This window comes from Phalacrocorax aristotelis, chromosome 23 (assembly GCF_949628215.1).
Source record: "Phalacrocorax aristotelis chromosome 23, bGulAri2.1, whole genome shotgun sequence".
Taxonomy (NCBI): Eukaryota; Metazoa; Chordata; class Aves; order Suliformes; family Phalacrocoracidae; genus Phalacrocorax; species Phalacrocorax aristotelis.
In genome coordinates, this window is record NC_134298.1 from 6,562,266 (window position 1) to 6,585,874 (window position 23,609).

Genomic DNA, 23,609 nt, shown 5'->3' on the forward strand with positions numbered 1-23,609 from the left:
AGGGACCCTGGCCCGCTGAGGGCTCTCTGTGTCGCCGCCACCACCAGCGGGAGCTCTGCTGACAGACACAGCAGAGCAAGTGAAATCGGCTCTCCGAGACATGAGCGAGGGTTCATAACAAAATTCTGCAGCCCAGCAGTCAGGAGAATTAAGGACCCAGCTTTTAGGTCTCTCTCCTGGCCCGCTGCTCCCCAGAAAGAAGCAGGTCTGTCCCAGGGAGGGAAGCGGAGAGGCTGCTGAGCCTCCTCCGCCTGCTTGCTGCTGCATCCTTCCCTTCAGCTGCACGAAATCCCTGCGGCAGAGCTCTGCCGGCCCCAGGTGCTGTGGTGCGTGAGCAGATGATCCGCTTACACCAGCTGTAAATTCCTCTCAAGTTCACCGGATGAGCAACAAGTCAAGATGCAGATTGCCAGAGCACTGAGATAATGGGAAAGTTTTCTTCCCAGGAAAGAACTGACTCCGATCTGCTTTTGAGGGAGACCTGCTGGATCTGCAGCAACTGATCATTTTGCTCGTAAAGCGCTATTAGTAATGATTTGTTCACTACTGGCAAGAGCTTCACAAGCAACCCAGACTCCCTGCCAGCCCCTGTGCGAACCCACTGGAGCAGCCAGCAGCCTCAGGCCTCCAAGGCCACGGTGGAGCTGCCAGGACACAAGCTTTAAAAAAAAAAAAAGCAACCACACACCTTTGTTTTAAGCTTTCCTGTCCCTTTTGAAGCCGCTCAGGTGATGGCAACATGACCCCCCCCCCCCCAGCCCATGCAGAGGGGACTCTGCGTCCCGCGGAAAGCCGTGCCCGGCATGGAGCCGTTCCTTTCTTTTTTGCACTATGTAGGACTAAGTCAAGCAAAAGGGCACCTCCTACTCGTTATCCACAACTTCTTGTGGCATCTAGAAATTCTTCGGTGGCTATTCATCCAAAAATCGACCAGATTCAACCCAGTTTAACTTATCTATTTTGACAGGAACACAGCAGGGGATGGTACGGGCACAGACCGCGCTCCGAGCGTTTTAGAATCATTACTTATTAAGTACTGACAAATAAAATGGACTGTAACGAGCGTTTAAACTGCCTGTAGGCTGATTGCCTTCGCTGCCAACTGGACACTGTGCGCACGGCGCAGGCTTACACGGATTAAGCAGACGGGCTCAGCGATTGCTGCCTGCGCCTCTCGGCCCGTTTCACGACGGAGGAATGCCACATGCATAGGTTGCGAGGAGAAAAAAAAGCAGTAAGCGGGTACTAAGTGCAACAGCAAGCGAGTCACAAGCGAACACTTACTCCCTCCTCCTAAAAACTGGGGTTGAAGGAAGCTTTTACAGCGCTTCAAGTTTTTCAGCAGGCCTTAAAAGTAGAAAAATAGGTCAGATATTTCATTATCGCCTTGCAGAGGAGATTGTGTCATTAATGCTGCGGAGACTTTCATGAGAAATTGATGAGAAATTGATGCGAAACGGCTCCGCTCTGACCTTTCTTGTGTCAATTCCCTCCGCCCGGCCGCAGCTCCCCCCTTTGCTGCCCGTGACAGCCCGAACGCAGCTGAATCTTTTGGCCCCCCTCCCGAGCCCCTGAGTCGCTGCCAGGTTTTACAGATCGCCACGATCAGTTCTCACTTTGCCTCACCTTTACTTTTTATGATCTCTCTCTACCTCCCCCAGCTGCCATCGCTCACGAGGAGTTCTGACAGCCTTTCTCCCTGCTTTAAATCCTTTATTTTGTTCCACTCTGTTTTTACACACCTCCCTCTCGAGGGGGGGGCTGTAGCTGATGCTGTCAGCACAGCAGGGGAGCCCCTGTTACTCCTGCAAGGCTCAGCCCTTTAAAGCAGAGCTTTACCCTGCCCTGACCACGCAGCTCTAATCTCGCTTTCTGCAAAGGACGATTACGATGCCTCAAGAGTCGCGATGAATTCTCACAAATAACACTTTCAGAACTTCAGACTTCCCGTCCCCTTCCCCACACAGGCCTCCGGTAGCTCAGCCCTTCCCACGGGCCGCGTCCCAACAGCCCACGAGTGCTTTTAAACATCCACAGATGACAAAAATAATCTGCCAGCTGGAAGCCGCGGCCCATTGTTTTAACATCGGAGTTGCTTTTTCCCCCCCAAGCCTGGGACAAACCACTTGAGAAACACTTAACAAACACCTGCTAAAGCACTCACTGCCGCGCCAGCTCGCTGGTTATGGGACCGCAGCCGCCGGTGACGCCTCCGCTCCCGTGAGATGGTTGTCTGTAACTCCCCACAGCACCTCTGTTAAACCAGGAGCACATCGGTCCTCTGAATTTAGTCCCACGGGAGTTTAACAGCTCACAGAGCTGCCCAAGGCACCAGCAGTTTGCTTCAACACAGCAGGAACGTTGACCTGCTCAGCAGATTTTAAGGAGAAGGGCAGGACCAGGTGCCCTGCGATCAGCACGTCCCAGGAACTCATCACACCTGGGACGGGGACGCTGAGCCAAGGGATCCCTGGGTTAGCCCCAGCTAACCCACCCCCCAGGAACTCCCCCAGGGGCCCGTCCAAGAGCCGATTTGGTGGGAAGTGGCTGGAAAAGTGAAGCTGAGGCCCCGGGTGCTTGGGGCTGGGTGTCACGGGGACGCCCCGGGACGCCGCTCTGCGCCTCGGCGAGGACGTGTGCTGGGAGAGGTGAAATCCCACGTGCGGCCGTGCTCTCAGGGCGGCGGGAGAAGGGCCGGGACATGGCACACGAAGGGGATCAGCTGCTTTGCTGAGTCAAAGCCAACGGCCGGGAGCCGAGGGAGCCTTTTGTGAAAGGCAAAGCCGATTTCAGTACAGCAGCCGCAGCGAAGTCCTCGATGGGACCAGTCATTTATATAAAACTACATGTATTTCCAAGTGCTCTGCTGACCTGGAACCAGGGCGGGGGGAAAAAGAGCTTGTGCTGCTTTCTGGCACCAAGGCCCTGGCCTGGAGCGAGGTCGTGGGCAGGCGGGGGGTGCCGGCGCCGCAGCGCCCGGCCCGGCAGTGCTCCCACAGGAGGACGGGACGGACACGAGCCCACAGATGCCGACATCCCTGCATCTCCCGCCGAGGCAGGAAAAGTGCCTGGAAAGATGATGTCTCCTTCTGAGAGGGGGAGCTTTGCAGGTCCTCCCCTTTTATTACCAGGCACAACCTCACTTTAAAAAAAAACGGCAATCAGATGCCCAGCTGGGCACAGCGAGTCAGGAGGGGAGCGTGCAGCCGGCTTAAATGCTGAGCTCTTGACCGTCCACATGGGAAGAGATGTGCTTTTTAGCTCTGCTTTGGTTTCCTATCCACTGAAATTAAATTTCCTCTTGTCAAAGTCCAGTGACCGCATTTTCTGCACAGCACCGTTCCTATAACCAGCGACACCATCGGATTAATGAGTCCTTTGCAGGCAGTGAATACATATGATACGTTACTGGCAGCAATGCCACTGAAAATGGATTTTTTTTGTGGTGAAAATAAATAAGTAAGGCTACATAACTGAAGGGCCATCAATGAAGTGTAGACCAGCTTTAATCACAGTGTAATTGCTGCCATCAGTTCTAATTATTTATAAATATTTTTATAATTGTGGAAATTAAACAATTAGACATCCTTCCTTCCCTCTTCTAAATCTAATCAGTTAGAAGTTCAGGATGCAGGCCGGGGCCGTGGCTGCTGGGCGCGCTTCGTTCACGTGCTGAGAAAAACATCGCTTTACCTTGCTTCTAAAACGCGCACCCCTGCGAAAGCAGATGCTCGCCCCCGGCCCGGAGTAGAGCCTCCGTCACCGCTGCCGAAAGGACGGACCCGCAGCCGGGCTGCCCGCCAGCGAGCTCAATAACAGCCCAAAGCCTGGCTTCCCGGGGAGCATCGCTCGGTCCCGGGGCCCTGGGGGGGCGTTTCAGGGCCGGGTGGGCAGAAGAGGTTTTACCGCCCAGTTCTTGCCCCAGTGACATATTTTCCTCCATCCCATCGAGGAAGAACAGCCTTCCCCAGGCAGCCAGTTAATTACCCGGCCGGCACGAGTGGGAAGAGCACCTTGGAAGTTAATAACAGAGATTTACCAGCATGCTGGAACAGTGCAGAAGGAGGTCATGCTGCTAATTCTCCCGTTGCTGATCCCAGCAGATAAATCTGCAGTACATCAGGAAACGCATTACCCAGAAATGCAGCTTTAAAACGGATTATTATATTTCCTCGCTTAAAGAAAAGTGTCAACTTTAACGCCGAGGTCCCCGTACCCATCACTACCGAGCGCCGGCTCCCAGCTCCCCGGCAGGATCTCGCCCTCGGCAACTTGCTCTGGGGCCTAAAGGGTGAGATGAGAAAAATCCCTCCTTGGGAGGGGAGCTGCCCACGGCGTGGGCAGGCGGCCGGCCCCAGACCCCTGAGACCCCTCCGACACCCCGGCTTGGCCACGGGCACCGCCTGGAAACACTCCCAATATCCCGGTTTTCTGCTTTTCCCCATTCCCTGCAACACCCGATTAAATATCCAATACTCCCAACAGCGTAAACCAGATGCAACTCTCTCTGTCCCAGACCAAGTTGTCTTCCCAAAGCTTACTGCAGATTTTTATGAGGTTTCTTATATATTTTACTCCCCCGTACATCCACATGGGGCAGCGGCTGTTCCACAACCAGCCGACCTCCCTCTTGGCGGGGGCTGCCACGGGGATCCACCGCCTTCCCCCTGTGCTCCTTAGTGTAGGCTGTAACGAGCCGGCTGGCTTCCACCCTAACAACCCCTCGGGCAGGAGAGCCGGGGCAGGGCTGGCCCCCAGGTGCTCGGTGTTATCCAGCCCCATGGGGGGACACCGACAGGACGCCGGGGAGCCGCAGCGCTGCGGACTGGGTGGCAGCCGGGGCCGCCCGTCCTGCTGCATCTCCCAGCCCTCCCCAGCTGCTCCCAAGGCCCCGGGAGAAGCGTCCCCAGGGAGCGAAGCGGGGCAGTGGACGGCAGCCATCTGCTCGGGGAGCCTGGGGTCTGTGGGCTGTCGTGGCCGTGCCATGCCGCGCTGCGTCTGGAGACAGCCGAGTGACAAACGAGGTTAATGTCCCGCGAGCGGGAGCTGTCACTCCGCGTTAGGTCCCCAGTTTCACCCTCCGCAGCACCACGCTTCAGCAGGCACCGTGCAGCGGAAGGTACTGGTGAGCGGCTGCGGATGCCGTGACCGAAGAAGCTGCTCGTGGGGACCTGGGGGACCACGGGCATCGGGAAGGGCTTCTCCCTCCCGGGTGTCGTGGTCCCTGCCTGGCGTGCCACGCGATGCCCGGGGCTGGTCCGGGAGGGCAGGGAGCAGAGCTGGGCCCCAGCAAACCGCTCCACACCGTGCCAGTGACCTGAGCCGCGCTCGCAGGAGCCGAGCTGCCAGGTGTTCATTTATTGAAGGCGAAGGCAGCGTTACCGGAGGGACCAAGTATCGTGTTTCTGAAAGCACCAGCCCGGGCGCGCCCAGCAGAGCCAGACACGGCTCTGGGAAGACATTGAGTGTTGCGGAGACCCTTACCTTGCGGCCAGGATGTCACCGAGGACCGGGGTGGCCCCGGCACAAGTTGACGCCACCCGCCTCAGCCCAAAGCCACAGCTGCCTGGGGAGCAGCGCAGCGAGCCCGCCACAGACACACGCCAGCACGCGTCGGGCACGGGCTCCAAAGTAAAAGCCAACTTTATTGTATAAAGTAAGAACATAAAAGGTCCCTTAAACAAAACACATATTGGGTCAAACGGTCCCGGGTGTCCCCGCATGCCGCGGGCACGAGAGTGGCCGCCCAGGGATGCCCGCAGGGGGGCAGTGCCTGGGGCCACGGGGCAGCCGCTCGCGGTGGCTCAGTCCCCCCAAGCCCCTTTTCTCCACAGCCGGTTGTATGGGGGGTGTGGGGAGGAAGCTGCCGTGGGGCTGCGGGCCCAGGGGACGCCTGGATTGGAGCTGGGACGAGGCGCTTGTGCGTTGCAGAGCCCCTGGCCTGCGCTGGGGAAGTAGGCACTTGTGGAGGGGCACGGGTGCCGCTCCCGGCCAGCTCCGTCCCACGGCAGGACGGTGCTGGGGCATGGGAGGACGGGCCCTGCCTGCGCCGAAACGCGCTGCCTGCACCAGGGTCTGAGGTTGGTCCTGGAGCCGGGTCTGGCCCGGCACAGAGGATGTTCAAGCAGCTTTGGTTGGTGCTCTTGGTGAATTAAGGCAATTTAGCTTCAGTTGGTTTTAAAAAAAGGGCAAACCCAGCAAAACCAGCTCTCGGGGACCAGATGCTCGGTTGGAAGAGTCTGGCTCTGCTCTGGCTTTGCTCTGAGTTGCCGCTTGGACCCCATGCACCCAAAGGTGGGCACTGACCCCCACCCGCACTGGCCCCCGGTGCCCTGGCCTCGCCTCCACCTACCGACACCAGGAACCTGCAGCCCAATACTGGAAGTGTCAAGAAGGGACATTGGGGCGTTTTAGGGGAGATTCAGGCTCCTGCCAGCGGCGCGGGAGTGGGGAGAGGGCGGAGGAGCCACAGCGGCTCCCTCCTTCCCCGCTTCCCATCACAGTGACCGGTCGGCAGCTTGTGAGTCCTTGAGTGAGAGGTGGGAGCTCTCCTCTGGCTCCAGATCGGAGCAGGCTGGCGAGGGGTGCTGCACCCACCTGCATGGTCCCCGGGGAGCACCGAAGGGAAACCTGCTCCCCCCAAAATCTGGCCAGGGCTGGACCCACTGCCTGGACCCCTCAGTTCCCCTCCATCAGCACTCGTGACCCTTGGTGGCCCCAGAGGGCTCAGCCCCAGGGGAGCTCGTTTCCCATTTGTTTCTTACAGGAAGGGCACACTCCGAGGGGGAAGGTGCTGGGGTCACCCACCAGCCGCCCCCTCCCTGGGGGGGGGCCCCCACACCCCTTGCTCTGCCTGGCCCAGGGGTGCTGGGAAGGGAGCAGGGAGCAGCAGGGGATGAGATGGGTGATGGGGTGGCACCATCCGGCACAAGAGCTGGAGCGGGGCACCCCCAGCCCTGCCTCTTGCCTTTCCCAACCCACGCGTCTCCCCCTCCCGCCCTGTCCTTCGGTCCCGCCGGGCTAGAGGTCACAGCCCGTGACCCTCCTGGGGCCGGTGACCCGGCAGGGCACTGGCCTTGTGGCCGTACCGCTCCTGACCATGGCCCTCCTCTGCCCGCTGCCCGTCCAGGCAGGGAGCCAGGCCCAGGCTGCCCTGCGCTGCCAGGAACATCCCTCAGGCAGCCGAGGGTAAGCCGGGGAGGGATTAAAACACTGATTTTGTTAATGCCCCAAAGGATCTCTGCAAAGGACATATGAGAGTTTTAAATGAAGTCCGGACATCCCGGTCGGTCGGAGCGGTGGCCACATGCTGGGGGGATGCTCGGGGTCTCTCCGGTCCTTTGTAAGGCAGAGGCAGCAGGCCGATGCCATGGCTGCTCCGTGCTCGTTGCCGATAACCGCCCACCGGCCGCAGCCGCTTCGCCCCTCGCTGCGCCGGAGCCAGGCGCTCGCTGGCCGTGGCTCCCGCTGCCAGACGCCGCTTCCCCGAGGAGAAGAGAACAAATCCGTGACTATTTCTGTGCGGTGACGGTGGCTCATGACAGCTCCTGCAGCCACGACAAGCCTGCCGAGTGGCCGATCCCCAGCTCCACGTGTCCCCATGTCCTGCGGGATGCCGGTGCCTCATACCACGGTGCTGATGGTGGACGACTCCTCCGACCTCCGCTGCTTGCTGGGCAGGGACTTGAGATACTCCAGGTGCCGCCGGGCGTCCTCCTGGTTCTGCCGCACGTAGTAGACCAGGTAGGAGATCACCATGGCGAACCAGCCAAACATGGTGACCAGCATGGCGATGTCCGTGGTCTTTTTGTACACGTTGCAGAAGTCCGTGTCAGCGATTACCTGCAGGAAAGCTTTGCCGACGTGCTCCTCCTGTGCGGAGGAGTCGCAGATGATGCCGCCCGAGGAGCCGGCCACCAGGTCCACTGTGCGGATCAGCTCCTGCAGCCGACAGTCACACAGCCAGGGGTTGTTGGAGAGGTTGACCTTGGCCTTCAGGTTGCTAAAGGCATCTTTGCTGACCGACACCAGCCTGTTGGAAGACAAGTCCAGAGAGTGCAGGTGCTCTGCCAGGCCCCGGAAAGCCCCGCTCTCGATGCTGGCGATGGCGTTGTGAGACAGATCCAGCTCCAGCAGGAGCGGCAGATCCCGGAAGGCGTCGCGGGGCAGGAAGGGGATTCGGTTGGAGTCCAGGTAGAGCTTGTTGGTGTCGTTGGGTATGTCTCGGGGGACCTCGGTCAGCTGAGCGTTGCTGCAGCGGAAGGTCTTCAGCCCCTCCTCTTCTGAGGGGTAGCAGCCCTTGGGGAACGCGGTGGCCGAGCAGAGGCAGGAGGCCAGGAGGAGGAGGCTCTGCAGGAGCAGCCACATGGTCACCGAGCAGAGGAGGACCCGCGGTGCCGCAGGCATGGTGCCACACTGGCTTTATCGCATGGCTGCCAGCCCGGCGGCTCTCGCCCGCGGTGATTTCAGCTGGACTCGGTGCATCTGAGGTGGAGACAGCAAGGGGACAGCATCAGAGCAGGGGTGCTGAGAGGCAGACCCATTGCACCTGCCCCGGCAGAGCCTGGCCGCAGGATGGGGACGGGGACAGCCGGCACGGCTCATGTATCCCCCCTTCCTCTACCATCAGTGGCCTTGCTCAGGGTTCCGGCGTGGCAGGAACAGGCCCCAAGGGGCCGAGCGAAGGCATGTCTCCAGCGTGCCGGCAGCTGGGCCGTAACAAACGGAGACGGCTCGGGCTGAGCCAGAGGCGGGGGTGAGCTCCCGTCCTGCCAAGGTCACCAGCGGTTTGATCGCTCACTCGCAGAAGGCCGATACATCCTGCAGCGGCGGCTGCCAGGACATGCCGGCGGGCAAGCCCTGGCTCCAGGCGAGCAACCGCTGCAGGCAGCCCCTGGGGAATGCCATGGGAAATATGTGGGCAGCGGCGGAGCAGGTTCGCGCTCCCTGGCCCTGCTCCCCAGCAGCTCCCGGGGCACATGCTGGGTTTTCCCTCTCGAGGGGACCAGTGCAGGCGGGTGGCTGGGTGCCGCTGTCCCCTGCCCGGTGCCACCCCGGCCGCGGCGGGCCGGGCTGCCCACACCACCCCGTAACCATGGTCCCCATCCAGCCCTTTATTCCGGAGGGGAAAAACGTCAGCAGGAAAGAAACAAAAACAGAAAAAGGAAATTCACTGGAGCTGAGCGTGTGGTGAGTTCCCAGGGTGGTGGCGGCAGATAAGGACCACGTCCGAGCCCTGCGAGCGCGCTGCCCGGCTTTCCCAGCCATGGGTCCCGCCATGTCCAGGGGCCCCACACCGTCCCCGGCAGGGCCGCGGCAGCAAAGCCATCGAGGCAGGATTCAGGGGCTCTCCCACCATCCCATGATTAACGACACCGATGTAAAAGGGCACCCCGTGACACCTCGTCGGGCAAAGCTCTGCGCTGTGGAAAGCCCCGTGCTGTGACGCCAGGCACCTGCCTGCTCATCCCACCACCCCCCCGGCTCCCCGGGGAACCCCGCCATGGCAAACGCGCTTCCAGGCGCCAACCGGGGCTCCCCAGAAAGGGGCAGAGGTGCCCACCCAAGGGTGGCCTCGATAGCGCAGCCTGGGCAAGCACCCTGAGTGCCAGGCACCGTAAGGCAGCCCAACCACGCCGACACACCCCAAGGTCATGCCAGTGCAGGGCTGACCCCTGAGTTGCTGCCCCCCCCCCGGGTGCCTCGGGGTCCCTGAGCGGAGACCGGGGCTCAAAGCAGCCAAAGGGCGCCAGGAGCCCAGCACCAGGCTGGTACGTCGGCATGGCGGGGGACCGGCCCCCCAGACCTGCCAGAAGTAAACCTGGGGCAAATGCAGCCCCTTGGGACCACCCTCCCACTGCCCCAGGGGTGAGCGCAGAGCTGGGCACTGTGGGAAACCCACCGGACTGAGCCAGGGGCTGGTGACCCAGGACTGGGGGTGCCTCGTCTGCTGGACGCAGGGGGCCGGGGGACCCCCGCGGGTGGGATGTGGCTCTCCAGGGCCCCACGGTGAGCTCGGACGGTTCCCAGCCACGGTGCTGTGGACCACGCACCGCTGCGAGGATGGGCACAAGCGGCCCCCCGCCGCTACCCTGGGGACCGCAACCCACAGCAGGACGCGGGGGACCCCGCCAGCTCCGTGGAGGGCGGTTGAGGAGCCGAGGGCCGGTCATGCTGCCCGCGGCGGGGCTGTGCCGGCGCCGGGACCCGCTGTACACCCGGCGCAGCCGGGGATGCCCGGGGATCCCCCCGGCCCCGCTCCAGCGCCGGCTCCGGGGGCGTTGCGGGCGAGGGAAGCCCGGTGCTTCCCCGGGGGAAGCTGAGCTCGGCGCGGCGGTGCCGGGGACCCCCCCGCCCCCAACACACACACACACCCCCAACACACACACACACCCCCAACACACACACCCACCCCCCACCGCCTTGTTCCCTGCCCGCTCCCGCCGCCGGGGGGTCCCGGTGCGGACTCACCTGCCGTGCGCGGCCCCGCGGCGGCGGACCGGCCCCGCGCCCCGGGCCGGAGCGGCCGCGCCCCGCGGCAGCGCGGCGGGCCCGGAGCCGGCGGCGGCGGCGGGGCCGGTGGGCGGGATCCTCCGCCCGGGCCTCCCCGGGGCTCCCCGCCCCCGGCCCGCCCCGCCCGGGGAGGCTGGGGGGGGGGGGCTGTGCAGCGCCGAGCACCCCCGGCCCCGCACCAGGGTCCTTTCCAGCCCCCCCGCCCCGCGGGAGAGGTTCTGACCCCGGTGCACATCCCGGGGGAGGGGCGGGGGGGGGGAGGCAAAACGGGGAGACCTGGCGAGGAGCCCCGGCGAGGAGCCCCCGGGACCCCCGATCCCGGGCAGCCGCCGCCAGGGCCTCCCGGGGATCACCGCGCCCCCCGCCCCGCCGCGGCCCCCCCGAACCCCGGTGGGAGCACCCTCGGTAGCCCCGGTACCCCGGCCCGCCCCCCCGGGGCGCAAGGCCCCGTTCGGCCCTCGCCGACCCCCGGGACCACCCCCATCCCCTCGAGGAGGGCAAGACTCCCCCCACCCCGGCGGGGTCACGGTCCCCGCCCCCCGCCCGGCACCGGCATCGCTCACTCGGGGAGAGCCGCGCCGCGGCGGGCAGAAGCTGGCCTGCCCCCCAAGGGGGCCGCAGCGGGCCCCCAGCCCACCCCCGAGCTGCCCGGGCCCGCGGCTCGCCGGGCTGGGCTCGGGACTCGCGGCTGAGCCGGTCCCCGCCGCCCCGGGACACCGACGGGGCCGCCTCAGGACCATGGAGAGCGGCCGCCGTTACCGGGCCGAGCCCCGGTGTGACCCGGGACCGCCGAGAGGAGCGAGGGCTCCGGCAGGGGACGTCCCCCCATCCCCGCCCCGGTGCTCGGGGTACGGCCGGGGCTGCTCCCCGCAAACCCGCCAGCAGCGGGGTCGGCCCCAGCGGGACACCGGGCAGGGGGCAGTCCCGGCCCCGTGCCGCAGCCCCGGCGCCGGTTCTCCTCGGCGGAAGAGCCCGGCTCTGCGCATTGACCTTCTCCCGCTGCTCGGGGAGGATAAACCGTTTACAAGGCGCCTGGCCTGGATCTCTGCTCAATTAGGAGAACAAAACCTGACGGGAGAGGCGCAGCCAGGCAGGGCTGGAGCCAGACGCTCCCCCGGGACCCCCACGCTCCCCAGGGAGACCCCGGCCCTCCAGCTGAGGCCAGGCGGGCGGGACGGGGCCAGGGCCGAGCCGGATCCGCACCTCGACGACCCACAGCCAGCAAGGGCTCGCCAGGGCGGAGGGTCGGCACATGCTGGGGCAGCCACCGGATCGCCTCCAGATCATGATGCAGGGGGGCTCCGGGGCTGCCGGGATGGCCCATGCTCGGGACGGCCCAGCCACCCAGTCCATTGCCGGGGCTGGGACCAGAGCCAAGCCCGACACCGGGCTGGGGCAGGGGTCGCCCAGGCAGGGCTGGCTGGGGGATACAGCAGGTGGGAGCCAGGGGCTACAGTCAGTGTGCTGGTGTTTCCCCATTTGGCTGGGGTGCAGAGAAGCCCTGCACTGCCCATCACCGGTCCCAGTGCCGCTGGGAGCTGTGCATGGAGTGGGAGCAGTGCTGGGCCTGTGGGGGCGTGGGGCCGGCTCTGGATGACCCAGCCACCCGCCGCGGGACGGGGCTTGCGGCATCGAGGGGCCGAGGCAGCAGGCAGGGTCTCAGCGGTGCTCAAGCTTTCGGCAAGTCCCAGCTCATGCCGGGACCCAGGGAGGTGGAGGGTCACTGCTGCCGTGGCAGTGGGCAGAGACCCCAAGAGCTGGAGCAGCACCATGGCTGCGCCCCACGGGTGCCCCACATGCCAGGACACGGCACCTACCAGCCTGAAAACCCAGTGCCTGCAGTGCAGCACGACCCCACGCGGACCCTTCCCCGCTGCAGCCACGGCAGCGATGGCTAAAAATAGCCGGCACCAGCTCCACGCTGCCATCACAGCGCTAAATATAGCCAGTATCGAGCGGGCAGCAGGACCAGCAGCCCGGGAGAGCGGGAGGGGAGCACGGCCCCCCAGTACAGGGGCAGCTGGGAGCAAGCGAGGCCTGGGAATTCATACGGGAACAGCCCCACTGAGCACCGGGGAAGCGCTGGTCTGGGCGGCCACCAGCCGGGGCGCTGGATGGGGACGGATTCCCCCCCCCAGGGAACCCCCACTCCCGGTGCTGGGGTTCCCCAGGTGGGTGAAGCTGATCTGGGGAGCCCAGGAACTGGGTCCCCCCCACCCTGCGCTCGCACCAGCAGCAAGAGGCTGCCTGCTGCATCACTGAGAGGGATTAATATTTATGCGCGTATAAAAATAGCTGTCGCATTGTGCTTCCCCCTCACGTGCAGAGTCGGCGGGGTGTGGGGAAGCTGCTAAATTGGATGTCACTGCGCAGAGGGAGCTGCTCAGTCAGGCAGGAGCGGGGATAAAAATAGAGCCTGCCGTGCGTGCGTGGCTCTCCTGCAAAGCAGGGCCAGCTCCCGCGGGATCCCCCGCCTCCACACACCGGCATCCCCGCACCTTGCCTGGCTGGCATGGGCACGCCGGAGAGGCCGGGCAGGGAGCGGGTGCTCCTGGCTGGTGGCCGCAGAGCCCGTCAGCAGCCCAACAGCTGCTTTAATGGCACACGTGTCCCCCCACAGCGCCTAAAGCCCTCTGGGAGCAGTGGCGGGGAGCTCTGGCTCCAGGAAGCAACCATGCCCCTGCCAGCAGCATGGTGCCAGTGCGTGGCACCTCCGGGCCTGGCAGTCGGTGGGGTCTCTGTGCCCTCGCTGCACCCGGCCTGCACACAACCGCGGGCCGGCTCAGGCCTGGAGCCGGATGTGTGGCCAGTGCCGAGGCCAGATGGATGCACACAGGGTCAGGATGCAAAGCTCAGCCTGGGAGCCCTGCGGGGACACCGGCACAGGGACCCCCCGCCTTTGGGGAGCACCAGTGCAGGCGGGATCCTCCATTTTTTGAGCGCAAAGCAGTGCTGCGAACCCACCTGAGCCAAAACCGAAACCCCACCGATGGGCTTTGCCAAGTGGCCAGGGAGGGCTGGGAGCAGCCCTGCAAGGCCAGGGGCCGTGTGGGTGGCCGGGGAGCACCCCGCTGCCAGGCTTTGCTCACGGGGCCGTGGGCTGTGCTCGGCCCGGGACCCCTGTACAGCTCTGGGCAGGGGGTTTGCAGCACAAAGCGGTTTCACCGTTGGGCGACACCGCTGCACCCTCTGCCGCTGCCGGGCGGAAAAGCTGGCGGCGGCTGGCGCACACAAAGCCCTGCACAGATGGCTGCGCGCACCGAGGGGCCGCCGCAGCACCACGCTATTAGCTTTGATCGTTGTACAAACAAAAGCAGGGCCAGATGGTCTCACCCCCACGCTCCAGCGCAGGAATCCTGTGCTCCCGGCCCCTGACCTTGGCCGGGTGTCCCGGCAGCACCATGCCGGCCTACCCAGGTTGCTTGCACAACACCTGCTGCCGAGTTTTTCCACTGGGAAGAGGTGCAGGGGAAGGGGTGCCGACCCTCCCCGAGCAGGGTGGAAGCACCTAGCTGGGTCTGAGTCCCCCAGGGTGCAGAGCGGGGTAGCTACAGCCCCGACCACTCTGCTGGGACCAGCTTGGGGAGGGCAGAGGTGGGCACAGGGACCACCAGCACAGGACACGAGTGGACGAGCCGAGGACTCCCCCCTCGCCCCCCGCCAGGGTCGCCCCCCGCTCCTGAAGCCGCTCAGCTCTCCCACCGTGCCATGCACGGTAAGCACGGCCCCCTCCCCGCCCCGGGGCCGGGCTCTCCCGGTGCTCGGGCGCTACCGGGACTACAGCTCCCGACGTGCTGCGGCGGCGGGGCTGGGCCGAGCCGAGGTGCCCGCCGGGAGCGCAGCCGGGGCGGCGGGGTGCGCGACGGAGGGAGCCCCGGCCCCGCCGAGCCGAGCCGGGCCGGGCCAAGCAGCGGTGAGTGCGGGCCGGGGCCGGCGGCTCTCCTCCGGGGGTGCGGGGAGCGGCCCGGGCAGCGGCGGGCCCAGGCGGGAGGCCGAGCCCCCTCCCCGGGAGGAGGCGGCGGCCGAGCCCCGCTCCGGCCCCGCGGGGAAAGGTACCTCGCGTGGTGTCCGGCCCGAAAGATAAACCGCCCGGCAGCAGAAAGCGGGGATCTCCGCGGGGCGTGGGGGGTCCTCGCAGTGTCCCTGCGCACGGCCGGGCCGGGGGGAGCCCGGCAGGAGCAGGTCCTGCCCAGCACCCCGGGGTGCGGGTCCTCCGCGGGTCCTTGCAGGGAGGTAAGCGGGGTCCGGGACCCCGAGCCCACGGAGGGTCCCAGCCGCGTTCCCTGCGCCGCGGAACCGTCCCTGGGAGCTCGGCAGAGGGGCTGGGAGGGAGCAGAGCCCCAGCTGCTCTCGTGCCCATCAGGGAGGGCTCACGCTGCTCCTCGTCCCCAGAGCTGCACCCACAACTCCCCCTTCCCGCTCTCCTCTACCAGCTCCGGGCCCTCCCGGCTTCCCAAGGAGAGACCAGGCACCTCTGGGGCTCAGACTTCTGGAAGTCCATCAGCGACTCCAGGCCGGGCCGGGGCACAAAGCAGTGCTGGCTTAGGTCTAACCTACCACCCTGCTCCCTTGCCCGCTGTGTTTGCAGACAGCGTCAATGCGCTCGATGCTCTGGTTCAAACACTGATGCCATCTTGCAAAGAAGGGTTTAAAATATTTGCTTGGGAGACGGGTGATTGCTGTTGCTGCCAGAGATAGGGATCTCGGCTCCTCGGCGCTCCATGGGATCATAATTGCTTGCATTCTGGGAACACTCAGGAAGATCACCGAGATAAGCACCTGCAGCCCTCCTTCCCTCTGCCAGCCCAGTTCCCACAGCCGGCCGAGGCGGAACAGGGTGCTGGGCCCCGTGGTACGATCCTGGGGACGCCCTGGGGAAGGGCGATGTCAGTGCCGAGCACCGGGACCAAAACGCGAGGGGATGGGAACAGACTGGGGGCAAAAACAATTGTGGAGAAGGAGCTGCGCCTTGGGGTGCTGGTGGCATGGTCACGGTCAGAGGTTGTGGGTCCTCCGGCAGCAGATGGGTGACAAAGGGAGCGGGAAACTGCTGATGCCGTTTTGTTTGCCCTTTCCTCAGAAGCGGGGAGATGCTGTCATAGCGCGTGCTGAGCTGGCGCCGCCCCGGTGCTTGCTCTGAGCCCCAGAACAAGAGTCTTCCCCAACAGAGCCGTGGACAGGGAGCTGGCGCGGCGGCGGGCGGGAAGTCAGGAACAGGACACGAAGGAAGGGGCAGAGGAAGGGCTCAGCTTCACCACAGCCTGCTGTTCCCTGACTGTAGTTGTGACTTTTCCCCTCCTTGGACGGACACCGTCCAACATCAGTGCAGGCCCGACCTTCACACTCAGTCTGGTGAAACATTAAAGCTTTTCTGCCCTGAAAAACCGCCGCACAAGCGGGAAGGCAGAGCTTTGCAGCCAGCTGCACCGGGCGGGGAGCTGGAGTTCCTCCCGCTGTTGTCTTTTGCCTTGTTTTTCCGGCAGGTGAACAAATGCCCGGTGTAGAATCAGAAAGCAAACAACATGGGATCTGGGATGGGGGTAGGGATTGGAGCTTTGAGAACTCTCGCTCCTTCAGCCAGGCTTTTGCAAGACTGTGCAGAGCTGCATGTGCAATCTGAAGCAAGCGCAGAGCTTGGGCAAGGGCTGCAAACAGCAGCTCAGAAATGGAAAAAGATTCAAAATGAAATATTTGTAAGGTGGGGAAGGGCAGAATTGAAGAAAATGCAAAACTATCATCGTAGGACCGAACGCTTGACGCCTCTGTCCCTCTGTTGCAAGACTGGATTAACCTCTCACATGTTCTAGCGTTTCACCCGTCTAACGCTCACTTTTACACGCAAGGAAACTGAGGCGCAGGGAGAATTGCTTCATGTACGGCTTCTAAGTTTGGCCCTTTGCCACCCAGCTGCAGGTTGCAGAGGGGACCAAGTAGAAGTTGCTTATTAGTTTTTGAAAATTACACTCGTGGTTGTCCTCACATGGAAATTCCCCTTTATTCCTACGCCGGCAAGGGCACCCCTCCAGCTCTGGGGCTTGCCAGGTCTGCTGGCTTCTGCAGCCTTTGGGGAGCAGCAGCATTTCAAGAAAAGAGGGTCCTGAAGAGGCCACCCCGTTCCAAAGAGGAATCTTAATTTTTTTCGCTGTTTATGAAACTCAGTGTTAAAGCGTCCAGTGGGACCCCCGCTTGCCTTCTGCAGGCAGTCCTTCTGCGTTATCGAGCTGCTCCAAGTCTCAGCCGTGCACTTAACTTCGCCACACGGTTTGTCTCCCTTCTCAGTGTGGCTATCTGTTAAGTGTTTGAGGACTATTCCTCATGCCTCTCTCCAGCCTTCTCTAGACTAAACAAACCCATTTCCTTCAATCTGTCCTTGCAGGTCATGTTTTTCCTACACCTCTGCTCATTCTCACTGCTCTCCCCTGGAATCCCTCCAGCTCCTCCCACAACTGGACAGTATTCTAGCTGCAGCCTTACCAATATCTAGGAGAATTATTTCCCAAGTCTGGCAAAGAGCACTCCTGTTTATGCATTCCATGGGGGTGGCTGCTTTTTTTCCTTTTGTTGCAACAACATGACTTTTTTGACTCATGTTACACTTCAGCACAACCCCTAGATTTCCTTCTGAAAGCCCTTAGGAATTGCACCAGAATAAGGACAGAGCTGCTTCCCCTGCTAGGACTCAAGCCCTGACCTCTGGCTCCAAGTCCTCCTTCCAGACCAAGCTTCAGGCTTTTCTCCGGAGCATCCAGTAGCTGATATCCTTAGACCCGGGAGATGGGTGACAAGAAAACGAGCGCTCCGCACACCTGCAAGCCTCTTTTCTGGTAACAAAAACCTCTCCTCATACAAGCCCCCTGACTGACACCTGGGTGGCAGAGGTAGGCGAGCATCTGTTCAGCTCACCTAGCAGCCCTGCCTCGCCGGAGCTGCCTGCAACACTGAGCGACAGCCGCTTGCGCAGCTGAGAGGTTTGGAAGTTACAGCGAGCGTCCCAGGAGCTGCGGAGTCAAGCGTTCACTTTGTGTCCTAGCCCTGGGCAGGAACAGGGGAGAGAGCCAGCTTCTGAAACAAGCCAGGCCCAGCACTTCACAAGGGAACTCAGAACAGCTGGCAGCGACACACAGAGCGTAATGTTGGATCTGGCTCAGGCTCTCCTCCTGAGACTGAAGACTGAGAACTAGAGAGAACAGCAACGCCGTCCTCCAGCTGTGGGAACCCAAGCAGCAAAAACACAAGGCTAGACATCAGGAAACAGCCCTCCCCTTGGGGTCCTCCATACAAGGAGGGACGGACTGTATCATCTAATGAAACTACCTTTCTATGGGACACAGACAAAGATGGCTTTACGCAAGAACATCCCTGATCTCGGTGTAAAGATATTCAACTTTCAGTGGTTCTCATTTGTGCTGTTTCCTGTAATCCCTGGGAACAGGTAAACCAGAGCCCTCGTCGTCCCAGAAAGCCTTAAAGCTGACCAACACCTGCCGCCGCTATTGGTGCAGCAGTCCGCAAAGCCACTCCGATACCTGCGCTGTCTGTAGGGCACCACTCCAAAGACTTGCTCTGAGAAGGTGACACCATCTCGCTTTCTCACCTTCCTGGTACTTTAGAAAAACATCTCTCTTCCTCCTACGTGGCAGCTGTTCCTTCCAGGTAGGGGAAGAGCCATCTCCTCTGCAACTCTTGCTCTGAAATATCCTCCTAATGCACTTTTCCTTGTTATCTCTAACTTTTTATGTTCCTGAAGAATAATCTCACTTCTTCCCTGCGGGGGATTTTTTTGTTACTTTTTTTTTTACCCCCACCTTGTAAGTCTTAAATTGGAAGGCAGAACATGTAAGCCAGACCAGGAACCCATCAAGCCTCCAGAGCCGTGCGGAACCCTGATAATTTAGTTGAACTAATTAGGAGATCTGTTGATACAGAGCTGCTGTGCCTTTAGTCTGCAAACACTTATGTTCTCTTTCTGAGTTTAAGGTATGCTGAACCCATAAACATGTAAGAAGCTTCGCATGCCGAGTGCTTCCATGATTAACACTGTGATGATGACTTTAAAAGCGCTTAGAAGTATTCATCTGAGTCTTGTCAGGCAATTCTGGGATTGAACCTTGACTTCTTGGTTCCAGGAAAACATTTCAGTAGCTTCTGTCACAGACGGGCTTCCCACACATTATTCCCAAATCTCAACTGCTCCCGGATTTAGCTTCCCCTTAGAAACATCAGCTCTACGAATAATGAGGCACAGAGAAGCGAACTGACTTGTGATTTTTATAGCAAACAAAATATTTCAGGGTTGCTTAACAGCAAGATGATGCTCGAGCCCTGCTGTGCCTACCCAAGTAATTCAGGTGGAGGGCTGGCACCAGCCAAGCACTGACGTGACTCTGCTTTAGTTTCAGGGGCGCCCATTTGATGTAAGAGCCACCATGAACGTGGGAACAGCACACAGCGAGGTGAATCCCAACACCCGCGTCATGAACAGCCGGGGCATTTGGTTGTCCTACGTCCTTGGAATCGGCCTGCTGCACGTCGTACTCCTGAGCATCCCCTTCTTCAGCGTCCCTGTTGTTTGGACTCTTACCAACATCATTCACAACATGGTAAGGGAAGAGCGTGGCTGGCTTGACTTCCTGGGGCATGGAGAGGTAATCCCGCAGCGCCAGCTGTTCTTTTGAGCACAATATAGTAAGATACATAGAGAGGAATTGTTTCAACAAGTATTTCTGAAGACGCAGGGTAAATTACTCAATCTCCACCCCTCAGACTGCACCTTTGCCTCTAGGTCATGTATTTAAATCCAGCCTAGGTACTGATGAGACAGCAAATATCTGCTGAGGCTGCTCAGAGGGGACCCTGAATTCATTTGCCTGCAGGGTAAGTCCCTTTGTCCTGTCCCCCTGAACAGAGGAATAGCTGTGACAGGCCAGAGAAACCGGCGGGACAGCTTTTACTTTGGCTAACACGAGCCGAATTGGCCTCATCAGAGTTAAGAAAACAAGATTAAAACCCAAACTTTGTTCTCCTTAAAGTAAAAGATAAGTCCAGGAACAGATTCTCCCCTTCTAAGGGTCAGGTACCCAAAGGCACGGGTGTCAGCATTGTGCTAGGGGTGCACAGGTAAGCAGAGCAGACAGATATGCATGTAGACGTACACACGGCACGTGGGCTCTCCGTGATGCCCAAAGCTGCTGTTTTTGCACAGCGCTGTCCTGTGCTGGGCCCTGACAAAGCCACGGCCACACAGTGACATCTGCCCTAACGAGCAGGAGAAAACCACGCTCTGTTTAACAGCTCGCTTCTGCGCCTCCGCCATTCCACTGCGCATGCCTTGGCACGCTGGGGTCCTACAGCTGAGGGACAGAGCTCTGGGCAGCCACTCACCCTCAGAGGCTCAGGGGACAAAATACTTCAGAGGTACAGCAATCACTTTTGTATCCTTAATTTTAAGTAATATCTCAGGCCGAGAATATTCCAGAGACAAAAACGGCACCCTTACTGGGGGCCCTCATGCTCGTGTTATTGATGTCTCCAGCGGGGCGGTAGAGGGGTGAACCCACAAAACCGCCAACTAGAGCTGCTCAGGGCTCAGTTTGCAAGCTGGCTGCTTCTCACCCAGCTCCTTCCCCTTCTCTGGCAGCTTAAACGATTCGGTCCTGGGAGCAGAAAGGAGTTTAAAGGCCAGCAACGGCTACACTTAAAAGACGCAACATAGCCAGTACTTGCTGTTTATCTGTTACTTGTGTTCCACTTGAAGAGATTAACTCGCAATCAGAGCGGTAACAGACCCTCGCTGCCTACGGCTCCACCAGCACTTTTTTAGAAAGCGTTAGCATTGCTGTTGCACAGCAGAGCAAGTCCCTGCTAATCTCCTCATCCCAGAGATCTAAATGCTGTAATCTCGCAGCCACCCTCTTAGTTTACGCCCAGGAGCTGAACGAGAGGCCTCATGTGTAAGAGCCAAACCTGAGCTAGCCCCAGCTAGCGGCCTTCCTCCCTAACTCTCACTGCTTCCTCAGCCGCTCCGAGTTCAAGCGGGTTTTCCAGCAGCAACGATGCATCCCTCTAGCGGAACAGCGTGCCGGTGCAACTGGCACAACTGTGCTGTTCTTGCTGAAGCCGAACATTTCTAGTGGCGCGGTGAGGGGTGTAGAGAACGCTGCGCGTGCTTCATGCTACATTTGTATTTGTTACAGAGCATGTACATCTTCCTACATACCGTGAAAGGAACTCCTTTCGAGACTCCGGACCAGGGGAAGGCTCGGCTGCTCACGCACTGGGAGCAGATGGACTATGGCGTGCAGTTCACGGCATCGCGCAAGTTCCTGACCATCATGCCCATCGTCCTGTGAGTAGGTCGGGGCGGCCCAGCTCCCTCACGCGCCTGTAGTGGCCCACACTTCTGCTGCACATGCTGTCCTGGGAAACAAAAAACATGAGGTGCTACAATTCAGTTTCCCTCTCTCTGTTCCCCTGCTTTCCAGGTATTTTCTAACCAGCTTTTACACAAAGTATGACCGGATACACTTCATAATCAACACCATCTCCCTTATGAGCGTCCTGATCCCCAAACTGCCTCAGTTTCATGGAGTCCGGATCTTTGGGATCAACAAGTATTGAACTGCGTGGCTGGAGCAAATTGAAGAGGAGCAGGGGAGAGGGGGAAGTTCCTTCTCTCTAGTCCTGTTTCTTCACCCCCCACGCACACTGGGATGTAATTTCACAGCGGCTGTTTAAACGCAGTATACAATAGACATATACCGCATGCTGGATCCTCATGCCCAATAAATCTAAACAAGCTCCAGAGTAGCGTTTAGTGCGGAGCAGGATGCATGACGCTGGATTTCTTTTATTCCAGTGTCATAAATAGATGCAGATACACTGAGACTTCAAGGTACAAAGAGGATGAATTCTGGGGAGATTTTAGTCTATCCCAGACATTGAATGATGAGAATAGGGATGAGGGGAAAAGCTTTTAGTGCTGGTACTATTGCTGTGGTAAATGCACTTTAAAATACATTTCCCCTTCTGAAGCTAGGTGCTTTAAGCGATACGTGGGGGAAATTCAAAGGGATACAGCCAGATTTTCCCAATACTTGATTGTTTCAGGGTTTGAGTTCCCTTTTCGGGTGGAGGAGGGGGAGGAGAGTGACAGATGTTTATTTTGCAATCTTTTACACCACCAAGGAAGGAAGCTCTTTTACTAAAAACAGTATAGGAAGGAATGACCTGCAATTTGACAAAGCTTTCAGTTTTCTACGGTACCATTCATGTGGTTCAGGGAAAAGGTATAGATCCTAAATCAGACTAGTTGTTTTCAGCTTATACCAGAACCTGCCTGGGTAACTCTGCTCCCCACCCCAAACGGCTAGTTTTTAAGCACCCTCTGAGCGCTCAGGCAGTACAGCATTTGGATTAAGGGCTTGGGTGCAGGTCATGTTAATGATTGACAAAAAACACCACTGAGCTACTCGGTACACAGAGACCGCACAAGCATGGGAGAAGCTGAAGATGGACTGGTGTAGGCCAAATGAGAGCCGATGGCTGCTTGCTATAATCAGTTAGTGACTATAATTGGAATTTTTTCCCCTCAGTCCTTGGTCTCTTAAGTCTGTGTACGTGCTACTGGGATTTGCCAGTGGATTTAACTCAGTATCTGAGTCAAGGCAACCGAGTATTTGATTCCCAGCTTACCTGGAGGTCTGTCACTCAGCCCCACAGGCAAGCGGTGCAGCAGCATGCCCCGAGCCCTCGGGTGATCACTGCCGAGGGTGCAGGAGCTGCGGGAGAGCAATACTAACGAACAGCACCAGCAGCACACTGAACTAACCAACAGAAGGATGCAATGGGGCGCTGAAGGTAATAGATCATTTAGTGTAGGAACAAAATGGAGCCTTTTTCCCATAAAGTTACCACCTAAATAAAGTAGGTTTGCAGGTTTAGATTTCCTGGCTGAGGCAGCTTTCTCCTGTTCAAAGCAACTGGGTTTTCTTCTGGGTTGTGGGCCAGATGAAATGTGTGTTTCCTCATGCTTCCCCTGTAAACTCATGAAAGCCTGTATTTTTGTTGTCTTAGTGCTTATATTGTCTCACACTTTTGACAATGGTATAAACATTTTAAATACGCTCTTTTTGTTCCTGCGTTAGCCAGTTCTACCTGTAGAGGTCATAGTGGATATTGCTGAGTTGTGTGTGATGGCCTGAGCATAGGACATGGATGGGGGAACTCCAGGTTTGCATATAAGATGTAGTACTACTACATGTATAATTTTAGGCAAGCTGCTTTAGTCCTCTATCTCACTTGCTATCGGACTGCTGCAGAGAAGGGGAAAAAAACATTTAGTGTACCTCAGGGGGCTGCTGGAATGCCTAGAGAATCATTACCTAATATGTTTGAAAAGTGGAAATATTTTAAGTGAAAAGGAAGCTTTCAAGAAGGTAGAAAGAGAAGAGAGTCTGACTTGATAACCGTGTGCTGTTTTCCAGTGATGGAGTTTGACAGATGTGCAATTTAGTTGATGGGGGGTTAAACCTTTTAACTACCATGATGTAAGGACTGCTGCTTTAGTTAAGGTACTATATACCCTAAAGCTAATATAGCCTTTAAGATACTAGACAATGACTGTTGAAAAAAACATATTGTTTTAAAAATAGATTTCATCAGTCAGCTAAGTACCTTTGAAATGACTAAGAAACCAGCAGCGTCAACGCTCAGAACACTTATGGGAAGACCCCTGCCCTCAGAGCTGTGGAGTCTTGCCCCTACCAGGATGGCAAAGGCTGTATCTGTAATGCAGACCATACGTTGCTTAACGGATATGAATGTCTGCCCGCAGACACAACTTACATGCCAATGGTGAATCTCCAGAGGAAAGAAAACTATTTATTTATTTTGGTAGAATACGAGGGGGAAAAACATCAGCTTTTTTGCAACAGAAACAGTCACCATATGCTTAAAAACATTACTCCTACGTAGACAGACATATACTGATTATTTCTAAGTATAGGCACATTACACAAGGGCAAAGCAGTTTTGCTATTTTTAGATTAAGCATAAATGGAAAGTAGGGGTCGGCTCTTCTCAATGAAGCACCGCACTTC

General features: G+C 59.2%; 2 protein-coding genes across 6 annotated transcripts; one reads left to right on the forward strand and one right to left on the reverse strand.

Annotated features, from left to right (window-relative positions):
* Window positions 1-5,625: 5,625 nt before the first annotated feature.
* On the reverse strand, window positions 5,626-10,583 carry LRRC3C (leucine rich repeat containing 3C). The gene is made up of 2 exons (XM_075116790.1): window positions 10,471-10,583; window positions 5,626-8,484 (listed from the first exon to the last, which is right to left on the reverse strand). Exon 2 carries the CDS (start codon window positions 8,404-8,406, stop codon window positions 7,624-7,626), a length of 783 nt encoding a protein of 260 aa, XP_074972891.1. The 5' UTR covers window positions 8,407-8,484; window positions 10,471-10,583; the 3' UTR covers window positions 5,626-7,623.
* Window positions 10,584-14,188: 3,605 nt separating this feature from the next.
* Window positions 14,189-22,635, forward strand: ORMDL3 (ORMDL sphingolipid biosynthesis regulator 3). 5 transcript variants are annotated; one of them, XM_075117083.1, is made up of 5 exons: window positions 14,348-14,425; window positions 16,889-18,165; window positions 18,906-19,112; window positions 20,706-20,857; window positions 20,994-22,635. In XM_075117083.1, exons 3-5 carry the CDS (start codon window positions 18,939-18,941, stop codon window positions 21,127-21,129), a joined length of 462 nt encoding a protein of 153 aa, XP_074973184.1. In that variant the 5' UTR covers window positions 14,348-14,425; window positions 16,889-18,165; window positions 18,906-18,938; the 3' UTR covers window positions 21,130-22,635. The 5 variants fall into 5 exon arrangements, with proteins under 5 accessions (XP_074973185.1, XP_074973183.1, XP_074973186.1 ...); XM_075117084.1 differs by lacking the exons at window positions 14,348-14,425; window positions 16,889-18,165 and adding an exon at window positions 14,189-14,227; XM_075117082.1 differs by lacking the exon at window positions 16,889-18,165 and having other exon boundaries at window positions 14,321-14,425.
* Window positions 22,636-23,609: the final 974 nt, after the last annotated feature.

What these genes read in the sequence shown, in the direction of transcription:
- ORMDL3 (XM_075117084.1), top strand. Translation starts at nt 18,939, where the DNA reads ATGAACGTGGGAACAGCACACAGCGAGGTGAATCCCAACACCCGCGTC. An exon ending in CCAACATCATTCACAACATG is followed by an intron (nt 19,113 to 20,705) that starts GTAAGGGAAGAG and finishes TATTTGTTACAG; the next exon opens with AGCATGTACATCTTCCTACA. An exon ending in ACCATCATGCCCATCGTCCT is followed by an intron (nt 20,858 to 20,993) that starts GTGAGTAGGTCG and finishes CCTGCTTTCCAG; the next exon opens with GTATTTTCTAACCAGCTTTT.
- LRRC3C (XM_075116790.1), bottom strand. Translation starts at nt 8,406, where the DNA reads ATGCCTGCGGCACCGCGGGTCCTCCTCTGCTCGGTGACCATGTGGCTG.